Raw genomic sequence first — 12,169 nt, forward strand, 5'->3', positions numbered from 1 at the left:
ATCTAGTTAAAAACACAGCACAACGTAGTGACTGAACACATTTCAGATCCTGACCTGCTGTTGAACTTCTGTGGATCCTTCTCTCTCATCACATGAAACTGGTGTGCTATAGATGCATCCTGTTGAGGGAACATCACACTGGAAAATTACTGACACAAATACAATATAGCTGCCAATTACAGAAATACAGATGCATCATTCAAAGAGCTTCTTAGCTGCACCATTTGTCAAGAGGAAAATAAAACGTTCAGTCCAGACTAGGGGTGTGATGATACCCTCATGTCACGATTCGTTATATATCGCGATACTGAACTCACAATACGATATTATTGCGATACTCCATGAGATATGATAAAAGGTTAACAAATAATGTACTGTTAATTAAAATGCAAAATTTGGTATTACATTGGGTGTAAATGAATAGGTTTGGACACTCTGTCACTGACTAGATATTTAAAATAATGTAGGCCACTTTTTACAGGCAACATCAGGCATTTGGCATTATCAGGAACCACAAATATTCCCCCATTGCATTATTATACATATATACACTCACCTAAAGGATTATTAGGAACACCATACTAATACTGTGTTTGACCCCCTTTCGCCTTCAGAACTGCCTTAATTCTACGTGGCATTGATTCAACAAGGTGCTGAAAGCATTCTTTAGAAATGTTGGCCCATATTGATAGGATAGCATCTTGCAGTTGATGGAGATTTGTGGGATGCACATCCAGGGCACGAAGCTCCCGTTCCACCACATCCCAAAGATGCTCTATTGGGTTGAGATCTGGTGACTGTGGGGGCCATTTTAGTACAGTGAACTCATTGTCATGTTCAAGAAACCAATTTGAAATGATTCGAGCTTTGTGACATGGTGCATTATCCTGCTGGAAGTAGCCATCAGAGGATGGGTACATGGTGGTCATAAAGGGATGGACATGGTCAGAAACAATGCTCAGGTAGGCCGTGGCATTTAAATGATGCCCAATTGGCACTAAGGGGCCTAAAGTGTGCCAAGAAAACATCCCCCACACCAGTACACCACCACCACCAGCCTGCACAGTGGTAACAAGGCATGATGGATCCATGTTCTCATTCTGTTTACGCCAAATTCTGACTCTACCATCTGAATGTCTCAACAGAAATCGAGACTCCTCAGACCAGGCAACATTTTTCCAGTCTTCAACTGTCCAATTTTGGTGAGCTCGTGCAAATTGTAGCCTCTTTTTCCTATTTGTAGTGGAGATGAGTGGTAACCGGTGGGGTCTTCTGCTGTTGTAGCCCATCCGCCTCAAGGTTGTGCGTGTTGTGGCTTCACAAATGCTTTGCTGCATACCTCGGTTGTAACGAGTGGTTATTTCAGTCAAAGTTGCTCTTCTATCAGCTTGAATCAGTCGCCCCATTCTCCTCTGACCTCTAGCATCAACAAGGCATTTTCGCCCACAGGACTGCCGCATACTGGATGTTTTTCCCTTTTCACACCATTCTTTGTAAACCCTAGAAATGGTTGTGCGTGAAAACCAGTAACTGAGCAGATTGTGAAATACTCAGACCGGCCCGTCTGGCACCAACAACCATGCCACGCTCAAAATTGCTTAAATCACCTTTCTTTCCCATTCTGACATTCAGTTTGGAGTTCAGGAGATTGTCTTGACCAGGACCACACCCCTAAAAGCATTGAAGCAGCTGCCATGTGATTGGTTGATTAGATAATTGCATTAATGAGAAATTGAACAGCTGTTCCTAAAAATCCTTTAGGTGAGTGTACATTACCGTTCAAAAGTTTGGGTTCAGTAAGATTTTTAATGTTTTTAAAAGAAGTATCTTCTGCTCACCAAGGCTACATTTATTTGATTAAATATACAAACAAAAACAGTAATATTGTGAATATTATTCCAATTTAAAACAGCTGTTTTGTATGTGAATATACAGTAAAATGTAATTTATTCCTGAGATCAAAGCTGAATTTTCAGCATCATTACTCCAGTCTTCAGTGTCACATTATCCTTCAGAATCCTTGATGCACAAGAAACATTTATGATTATTATCAATGTTGAAAACAGTTATTTACATTTTTATTTCATGATGCTATGATGAATAGAAAGTTCAAAAGAACAGCATTTATCTGAAATCTAAAGCTTTTGTAACATTAAACACTACCGTTCAAAAGTTTGGGGTCAGTAAGAATTTTAATTTTATTTTTTGGGGAAATAAATAAAATAAATCAATACTTTTATTCATCAAGGATGAGTTAAACTGATCAAAAGTTACAGTAAAAACATTTATAATGTTAGAAAATATTCTATTTTAAATAAATGCTGTTCTTTTTAACTTTCTATTCATCAAAGAATTTTGAAAAAAACGTGTACACAACTGTTTTCAACATTGATAATAATAATGAATGTTTCTTGAGCATCAAATCAGCATATCAGAATGATTTCTGAAGGATCATGTGACTCTGAAGACTGGAGTAATGATGCTGGAAATTCAGCTTTGATCACAGGAATAAATTACAGTTTAAAATATATTAAAATAGAAAACAGTCATTTTAAATTGTCATAATATTTCACAATATTACTGTTTTTTTTGTATTGTTTTTTTATCAAATAAATGCAGCCTTGGTGAGCAGAAGATACTTCTTTTAAAAACATTAAAACATCTTACTGACCCCAAACTTTTGAACGGTAGTGTATATACATATATAGTAGTTTAATGTAGTACTGACACTAAAACTGAAAACTTGATTTTTTTCTCACGCAGTAATTTTCATTTTGGGTGAACTGTACACAATACAGATTGTCACTATCCACTATACATATTGTTGCATTTTTGTATTACGATATATTGTGACACGATATATTGTTACACCCCTAGTCCAGATTCTTGGCGCTCACCACACCGATAGAGAAATAGTTGTTGATGATGTCATTGGGCACTGGGTCGCCCTCGTCTGCCACATCATCTTGAATGACTCGCAAACTCCAGCGATCCATCAGCACTAATGTGCTCTCCTCAATCTGCTTAAGGATTTCTGTCAGATCACTGCCTTCATATCCTGTTTAATCCAACACAGAAAAGAACAACAGATGCCTTGAGTTATGAATACAGACTTCACCTTCAGGCAGACGATTCAAAGCCGAACCGTTCCAAAAACTCATTTGTGCCAACCTCAGTGACCGCTTGTATGAGCATTTTATCTTCACCCTTGCACTCAATGTTCTCAAAATATAAGCAAAAAAACATTATTTATATATTGTTCACGGATTTTTGTGTTGTTTGTTGGACATTTATCGGTTTATTTAAATGTTATACTTGTTCCCAGCTACCAAAAATATATTCCAAGAACGTTCCGCAAATGTTCCCATTAAGTTATGAAAACATTATTTCTTTAAATGTTCAAAACGATCAGTTTTTTTTATTATTTAAAAAGTTTTCTCATAGTTATCTGACCGATAAGGGAACATTCAACTTTGTCATTCTGCAACTTTGTCATTATGGGAACGTTTCTATTGAATGTTCTGAAACAAGTAGTAACATTTAAAAAAAATGGTAGAGGTGTTTTGTTTCTCCTTGATTGTATTGTATTTTAAGTGTTACATTTATGATCTTGTGTTAGTCTTTTAAGTCTAGGTTGTCTAGGTCTGCCTAAACAAGACGTTTCTGTTTATCAATGAGCACCTTCCCTGTAAAAAAAAATTAAGTCAATTAAAATGAGCTTTTCAGAAAGAAAAGTTCCATAAACAATGTATGAATAAGGTTCCCCCTCTCATTATTCAAGACCAGGAGCCAGTTGCAGAAACATAACACCATTACATAAAGACAGTGTCTTAAGAACTAGTCTGACCAACCAGCAGTTAGTTAGGGGCAATCAAATTAAACCAATCAACGTTTTTATGTAACTGACTTAAAAAAGTTTTTTTTTAATGGCTAACTTGTAAGACTAGCATTAGTTAGCAGTTTATACAACCGGCCTCATAAATTTAAACGAACATTCTATTAATGTTACTTTGAGAGAACCTTTCAACAATGTTAGTCAAAGTTCTGAGAACATGGATTACTTTGAAATGTTCTCTGAACACTTTGAAATGTTTCCATAATGTTTGCAAAATTATAAAATGTTCCCTCAATGTTCAGATAACCAAGAAAAGGTGTTTTTAAAACATTTTAGTAAATGGGAGTTTTAAATAATCAGAGAACATTCAGAAACAAAAATATTTATAACTTAATGGGAATGTTAACAAAACATTCGTAGAGCATGTGATTGTGAGATACTGTTGACTGAGGCTCTCTTTGTCTGTAGTTTGTCTATAGTGGAGTGTTTCTTGTTATATTGTTTGGTTTGACTGTTTTTTACATATATTTGTATGCACATCGCACTAGCTATTTAATGTAAACATGTTATTATTAGTCGTAAAAACTCAATTGCATGACAGGTTGCAGCACCTATGATGAATGAGCAACTCGCTCACAGGAACATTAAACTGCCTTCATCTCCTGTATGCAAGTGTAAATATCCCTGAATGACCCACCTCCTCCCCAGTGCAGACATCGAGCCAGATCATTCCCAGTTCCTAAAGGAAGGACTGCAACTGGAGGACGAATCACCATATCAGCTTTATCTGAGGAGGGGGAAAAAACAGGTCTATGAAGATAATAACAGTAGTAAGTACTGAGAAATAACACTTGTTTTGTGTAGCATTTATGAGATTGTATTCTGTTAAAGTCATTTCATTTCTCTGTATTGTGACATACATCCGAGTGTATCTGATTATTGAAAAAGAAAAAGTGTAGAACGAGGAGGACTTGGGTCTATGCGTCGGTTGTTGATTGGATGTTGAGATGTGGACGTGGCTCTCAAAAGTGGAGGCAGATGATCGTGAGGGTTTAAGTGCAAGAGAGATGTCTGTCTTTTCACTGGACGATCCAGTTATTACATAATGATTAAACATTATGAGGTCACATTTTTTTTCTTTGAAGAACCAGGGCTCCCACTGTCTTGAAAAACCTGGATGTATGAGGTAGCCTAAATACAACTGTGGCCATGGAAGTGATTGAACACCTGAATTCAATGATTTGGAGGGGTGTCCCAATACTTTTGGCAATAGTGTAACCCATGAACGTGTAAGCAGGAAAAAAGCACATGGATTCCGATATTCTCAGATCGGTTTCAGGCCTCAAATCAAATACGTGCATTTGCGTCTGCCATGACAGATTGGATATTCCCGTCAATGCGAGTCGTACATCATTGAAAAAGCGACAGTGGTGAATGACGTCAACTCAGGTGGAATCCAACCGTGATCACATGACTCTCTTCAATGGCGCAATGGAGTTGAAGTCTCAACTCAATGTTTTGCGGAAAGCAAAAGCTTGTATTATCATTTTATCAGTGTCCATTGCAAATCGTGCCATTTTTACTTACTTTTCGGCCTAGGCTTTTGGATCAGTACATCCACCTGGGTTGTTTCACCAAGTGTATAGTGTAAATGCAGATATCGAATATGGGTCACTTTTAAAAGAAGATGTAAGCTGGTCGTCAAAAAAATCGGATATAGTCAACAAATCAGAATTGGGCATCGAGTCCTGCAGTGTAAATGCAGCCTTAGATAAAATATTTATATAAAAAAAAAACATCTAAATTATATGTAAAGGCCTAAACTAAGCAAAAATATTCAATTTGGTGCAGACACTGATATTTATATGGCAAAAAGTATGCAATTCTGATAGCTTGTAATGTGATCTTTATAACAGTACAGCAGACTACTTACATAAAATGCATATAAATATCAGTCGTCGTCACTCTATATCTCCTATAATAAGTCTTACTAAGATGTTATTTAAATGCTTAGTTTTATGATCAAAGCTCTGTAGTTTTAAAACATATAATGCAATGCAATAAAATGATGATTGAGAGATGAACAAATAAACCTTCCTCAAAAGCCTGATGGATCATATTTGATGCTCGCATTTTAAATGACAGGGCAGGATTATCATGTAAACCTAATTTGCTTCAGTTTAAATATTACTAACAGTAAAAAAGTTATTACGTTTACTTTATTAAAATCAGTACGTCGTGAACCACAACCTGAAGGTGGACAGTTTTAACAATTATACTAAAAGGCTTTTTACTTGCTAAAAAGGGTTCAATTATATTGATCATTAGAAATGTGTGTATTAAATATGATAGAGTAAGATTTATAGGGTTAAAACTGTGATTTCTAGACATGGAAAAAGCCATATAAATAAATAAACTCCAAAGGCATTTTTATGCATTTTATGAAAATATTTTTTTCTAATTATGACTGCCCAGCTCTAAAATATTTTTCAGGTAATAATTGTGTCAAAATATTTTAAATACTTTTTCACATGAAATTTTATCAAACAAAATGAGAGGTTACTCTTTTATTTAAGCAAAGTAGCTAAAAATAAAAACATGCAAAAACCTTAAAGCCTAAACCAATGGATGAGGGTAATTTTGATTGCAATATGTCTTTACATGTCTTAAATTCAATGGCTGGAGAGTGACATTATATTCTTCATAAATTACAATAAAAACAGCTGGGTAAACAAATGGGTAACAAAATACTATATGATTAAATAAAATTGTGTGACATGCATGAGTTTATGTTTCTCACCAATAGCATCTAAAATCCAGCCGACAGTGCCGTCTCCTCCACAGACCAGGACTCTGTATTTATGAAGATTTTGAAAGAGCTGGAGCCTGAAACAAATAGACACACACATGAGTTTGTTTCAATCTGCTTTGTAATGGTGTGTTATTCTGCTCTATTTATAAAACCGTACCCTGGATTTGGTCCTCCATTGTCAAGACTGTAAACCTGTCGTGGGTTCAGGAGGTACTGAAACTTTCTCAACACCCTGCAACAAACCAGATAATGTCATTAAGCAAGTCATTTTAAATGTGCTTATAAGGTAAATGTAAAAAAAGTGTTTTGGTCTCAACCATTTTAGGAGACAAAACAGCCAGCAGTTAGACTGGGTAAACCGATTTGATTTCGGCTGGAAACTTGTACATTTTTCTATCCTGCTTCCGTTACAAATCTGTGGGGACCAATCACAAACTGGTTTATCCACCTGGCGGGCTATTGGCTCTCGCACGACCGTCAATCCAATTCCTTTTAACCTCTCGACGACGCTCAATGGCTTCTTTTAGTTTAGCAAACAAATCGCTAAGGGTGGGTGTAAATATCACTCACTTTCACGTTTTTTTTTTGGCACAATCTGCAAAAATCACTCAATGCTACAAACCAACATGTTTGTTGACACGTTGTTTTCGTGTCGCTCTGCAAAGTACGTCACCCGGATCATTGGTCTGATTGGTTGAAGGACTATCCAATTGCGTACAGAGTCATTTGAACTATCCCCGTTGATCACGCCTCTTGTGCAGAAGAAAATACAGAGCAGACTCTCCAGACTAATGTTCAGTCTTAAAAGATTGAGCTTGGTCTGGTGATAGCCAGACTAGCCAGCAGTAATTATTTTAACAAATAGTTCTTCAAAATGTCATATTACAATGCTATGTTAGAGTCTCCTACAACAGGTTTACATGCATCAGGTAAAAAACTCTTTAATTTTCTCATAATATTCACTGCAGCATCAGCTCTTTTCTCTCAGTGTCTGAAACGGTTCGATCAAGGATTCAGTCTCTCTAAACCCCGCCTTTCTGAGAGCTGCTCTGCTCTGATTGGTCAGATGACCCAGTCTGTTGTGATTGGTCGACCGTGTTATTAGCTCATTATCATATCTGAATTTCAGCTCCGGATCTTCCTCAGCTCTTGATCCTCAGTGATACGAACAGTAACGATGGCGTCGGTTTTACCGTATCAATCTCATCAAAGTGGATTTGCTTTGTCAGCAGAAAACAGCGTCTTCTCCACATGAACAACACGAACCAAACTCTTCCAGTCTCACATACAACTACAGTGTTTGAGGGTCATAGTAGACGTTGTTCACGGCAGCCAATGAAGAACATAGACTGGCATTATGCAAATCTGAAAATTTGATTAAGCATAATAGAAGCATAATATTTCATATTAATAACAGAATATAACCTCTTTCCTTGTTTTCCGCCACTCTTTGGGTTTACAAACACCAAGAGAGGGTGTGTGTCCTTCACAGGAAATATCTTCATCAAGATATAAGTAGAGTTATAGAGAAAGCACATACATACATTTAATCAAACATTCTGTATCACAAAAACATTTCATTACAATATTTGGAGTCAAGATTGGTTTAAATGTAGAACTGCTTGCCTGCAAAAAGTGTCCATCTGAGTTTATGTTTACCAGGTAGTTTTCTCCCAGACTGCTCCCCGAAATAGAGTCAGCTTGATCCATCTATAATTGATAATGAAAGAAACAAAAGTTACACTTATTGTATATAAAATGCTATTATAAATATAGCCAAAGTGCCTTATATAGCAACAACACTAAATACTGGTTTTATATAGTTCTAGCTCTTGCTTACAGCACATATGGCCCACGGTGGAAGGATGTGATGCTGTAATCGCTCACAGTCACAGTGAGACGAGCCCAGAGGAACACAGTCACTGTGGCGCTACGTTCATCATCAGCAGCAAAGACAGAAAACATTAGCATATACGGGAACAGATCTGTCTAAATAAAACAACCAGCTAAATAAATTAAAGTCATATTATGCCCTTTTTCAAAGTCTTGATGTTGTTTTGTGCTCTACTAGAACAAGTTTTCATGCTTGAATGTTGATTATTTCCCCCATATTCTCCATTGTTGCAGCTCCTCTCTTCCCAGTCTGTCAGTAACGCTCTTGGCTGAGTTTCCCGATAACGATGTATCTTAGCTCTTAAAGCGACACTATGTAACTTTTCAACCTTCATAATATATTTCCAAGATCCTTGTGATGGTACATCGACTTACAATAGGTTGAATGACACGTCTGCCATAGCCTGACAGAGTCTGTATCGCTTTTACTGGCACTATGTAACTTCGGGGTTCGGGTAGTAACCAGAGCACAAAAAGAACTACAAAATTCGACTGCTTTACGGCATACGTCACTTCCATGGGCGTAGGTTTAGGGGGGGACGCTAGGTACTAGTCCCAATCAATATTTTGAGATGACAAATTTGTCCCCACCAATATTTAGCAAGCTCCTTTGAACTGCTATTTGGATCTTTGCGCTGCTATTTGGATCGATTCCAACGGTCAAAACAACGACAGTACAAGAAACGGCGTAATTTGATTGGCGGCGGTGTATCTGACAGGCTACACGCGCGGGCCGGGACTACTTTTGTGCTTGCACTGGCAGCGAGCGGGTGGTGTGTGTGTGTGTGTGTGTGTGTGTGTGTGCGCGCGCGCGCGTCGACGACGCCGACGGTAAATTACCAGGGCTGTCTCTCTGCCACATACAAAGGCCAGAGTAAAACATTTTAATATTCCGTTTTTTGCCACTTTTTGTACTTTGTAGATAGATCAGCTATGCCACCCAAGAAGAAGAAAGGGGACATACGAAGCTTTTTCATAAAGCAGAGTGTAAGTAGGCAAAATAACTAGCCACACAAATAAACTAGCAGTAGTAGTGACTGACCAGGCTTTCAAATGCAGATTCTACTGTGGAAAATAGTATTGATTGGTGATAGTATGTGTTACCATGTTGTTACAGTTAAACCTAGCAGCAGCAATCTTTCAACTAAGGTTAAGAGTATTGATTAGGCTGTGCAGCACTGATAGACTCATAGAAGTCACGCTATCATGATAGAATGCTACGTTAGCAAGTCACTGAATGTTAATTAGCTGACCTTAACTTAGAATCTTGCAGTCAACATAAACAGTGGATCTGAGACATTTTTCGTTTCTACATTCTATTTATGTAATGTATTTGTGAGTGAGTGTAGCCTAAGAATTTAATATTTAAGAATAGAATATATCAATAGAATTTGATATAGAATAGTAGATAAAATTTTAGTATTAATGGAATACTGTAATCATGGATAATAATAATAATAATAGATAATAATAATGGATTTGTTGTGTTGAATGCATACTATGATACGTGTGTATTTTATTCATTTGTTCATTATTTAATTACATATAGAAAACTCATTCCAGGGGGAGGGGGAGGGGGATGTCCCCACCAAAGCTGAGGCCAAACCTATGCCCTTGGTCACTTCCCCCACCACTTCGTCAAATTTGGACGTGAGAGGCCAACCAGCATTTGTTTTCGGCTTTCGTGCGTATGTTTTTGTCATGGGGGTTGTTTACACCTGGCCACTTCATGCATTTTCTCAGATCGGATAGCTATCCGATCGTGAAAAGTCCAGGTTTAAATGCCCTCCGAAATGCATTTGAGACGGATTTGAATCCGATCCCTCAAACCACTTCAGGAGGAGATCTGAGACGCATTCCAGACGAAACTGGACAAGTGTAAACGCATATGGTTTTTGAAACCACATATGTAAATTGTACTCCTCTCAAAAATGCAAAAAAAATAAATAAATAAAAAACGTGTGAGAGCGTTGTACAGGCTATATGTTATATCCAGATATGACGACGCGCTGGAACACGCATCACCGCAGATGAGCAACTGCATCAAGCCAACGTGCAAACTATCGCAAATCAAAGTGAAAGTAAGTCGCAGACGCTTAACACACAATCTTCATCATTAAAAGTAAATCTTACCAGGGCTGTTACTGCTCTCTCTTATTGCGGTCTTTGATTTTGAAATTTTAGCTGATGATCTATAAAATGCAGCTCATATCTGTTGCTTTCGGTGACGTGCACTCCATTAAATCTGCATAAAGCGCAAGAATTGAAGATCGAATTTAAATCCGTTTCGCAAAAATACATTTATGTGACCAGGTGTAAATGGAATCGTTTTGATAAATCAGATAGCTATGCCTCACGAATTAGTTTGCCAGCTGAACTCAGGTGTTGTGAGGTGTATTTATCACGTAGTCCTGAGGGATATCAGACGACGCTGTTGACGTTGATTCCTGCGATTATCATGAGAACAGCTTTCAATATCTCACATAATTATCATAAATAAGCCTAACGTAGAGGTTGTAAATAGTGTAAACGAGCACAATTTGCAAACTATTATGATAAATTGCAATAATCATGTCTAATGACATCATAACGGCCAATGTTATGAAATAATGCGACGCACATTTAACTTAATTGATGTTATCTGGCATTTTGTAATGTTTACATTCCAATAAAAACAACACAAATTAAATTATACAGTAGGCCTAGACTATAGACTATTTACTTGTGATTTAGCTGCAATCATGTAAAAATGTTATAATATAATATATTTACGACAGTGCAAGTATTCCACAGCGACTCTAGGGGTCGCTGTTTGACAAAAACACAATTTCTACTTAGTGTGGCTTTAAGAGCGCTCTCTACATGCAAGGTTACGAACGCTCGCGTTTCCCAAAAATGCACTTAACATGAACGCGCGAGAACGCGTTCTACGTGCTACTTAAGAGTCGCTGTCCATTTGCGAGGTGCTGAAATATAACCTTATATGGAATCGTATTCTGAACGTTTAACCTAATAATTGTCATCTGTTGTGGATTAGCAATCAAGACAAGTCTATATAAAGCACCTACCTACAGGCGGAGGCACTGACAAAATGGTTGAACAAAAAAACCAAGAAAAGATACCTTTCAAAAAGATGAAATTAATGTCCTTTTAGAGGAGATAGAGTGAAACAAAGATGTAATTTTTAACAGATTTAAAGGATTTCTTTTATTAATTTTTTTGTTCATTCATTTAATTTTGATTAAAATTATTAGATTAAATTATTTAAAAAAAAAAATTCTGACCTTTTTAATTATTTAATTTATACATAAAAAAAAAAGGAAAAAAAAGTAATAAAGTGTACAATAAAGTACAATCAAAACCTTATATTATAATCACATTGCATTTGAATAAAGTTAAAGGTGTAATCTGCCGGTTGTCCTGCAGGTGACCTCATAACTCTGTCTTCTTACGATGCACTTGGGGATTTACGATTACTCCAGAGCACTCGTAGATCTACGATGATTTTTAAGTTTAAGTTACGATGCTTTTGGGAACCAGACCATAATATTAAGATCAGTCGTACGATCGTTTTTACGATCTACTTAGGCTTACGATGCTTTTGGGAAACGCAGCCCTGTTTAGTTCCT

The 12,169-nt window shown here is 36.9% G+C and overlaps 1 protein-coding gene across 2 annotated transcripts in view; it reads right to left on the reverse strand.

The window, feature by feature from the left end:
- The window catches only part of dgkab (diacylglycerol kinase, alpha b), a 33,486-nt gene that overhangs the window by 10,465 nt on the left and 10,852 nt on the right, over positions 1–12,169 (reverse strand). For both annotated transcript variants that reach the window (XM_082156434.1, XM_082156433.1), the window contains exons 12-19: positions 8,488–8,577; positions 8,274–8,357; positions 8,073–8,146; positions 6,805–6,879; positions 6,636–6,721; positions 4,533–4,622; positions 2,898–3,058; positions 55–119 (exon numbers count right to left, since the gene is read on the reverse strand). In XM_082156434.1, the coding sequence (XP_082012560.1) occupies positions 55–119; positions 2,898–3,058; positions 4,533–4,622; positions 6,636–6,721; positions 6,805–6,879; positions 8,073–8,146; positions 8,274–8,357; positions 8,488–8,577 (725 nt within the window). The remainder of the gene's footprint in view (positions 1–54; positions 120–2,897; positions 3,059–4,532; positions 4,623–6,635; positions 6,722–6,804; positions 6,880–8,072; positions 8,147–8,273; positions 8,358–8,487; positions 8,578–12,169) is intronic.

This window comes from Leuciscus leuciscus (assembly GCF_965113295.1).
Source record: "Leuciscus leuciscus genome assembly, chromosome: 23".
NCBI lineage: Eukaryota > Metazoa > Chordata > Actinopteri > Cypriniformes > Leuciscidae > Leuciscus > Leuciscus leuciscus.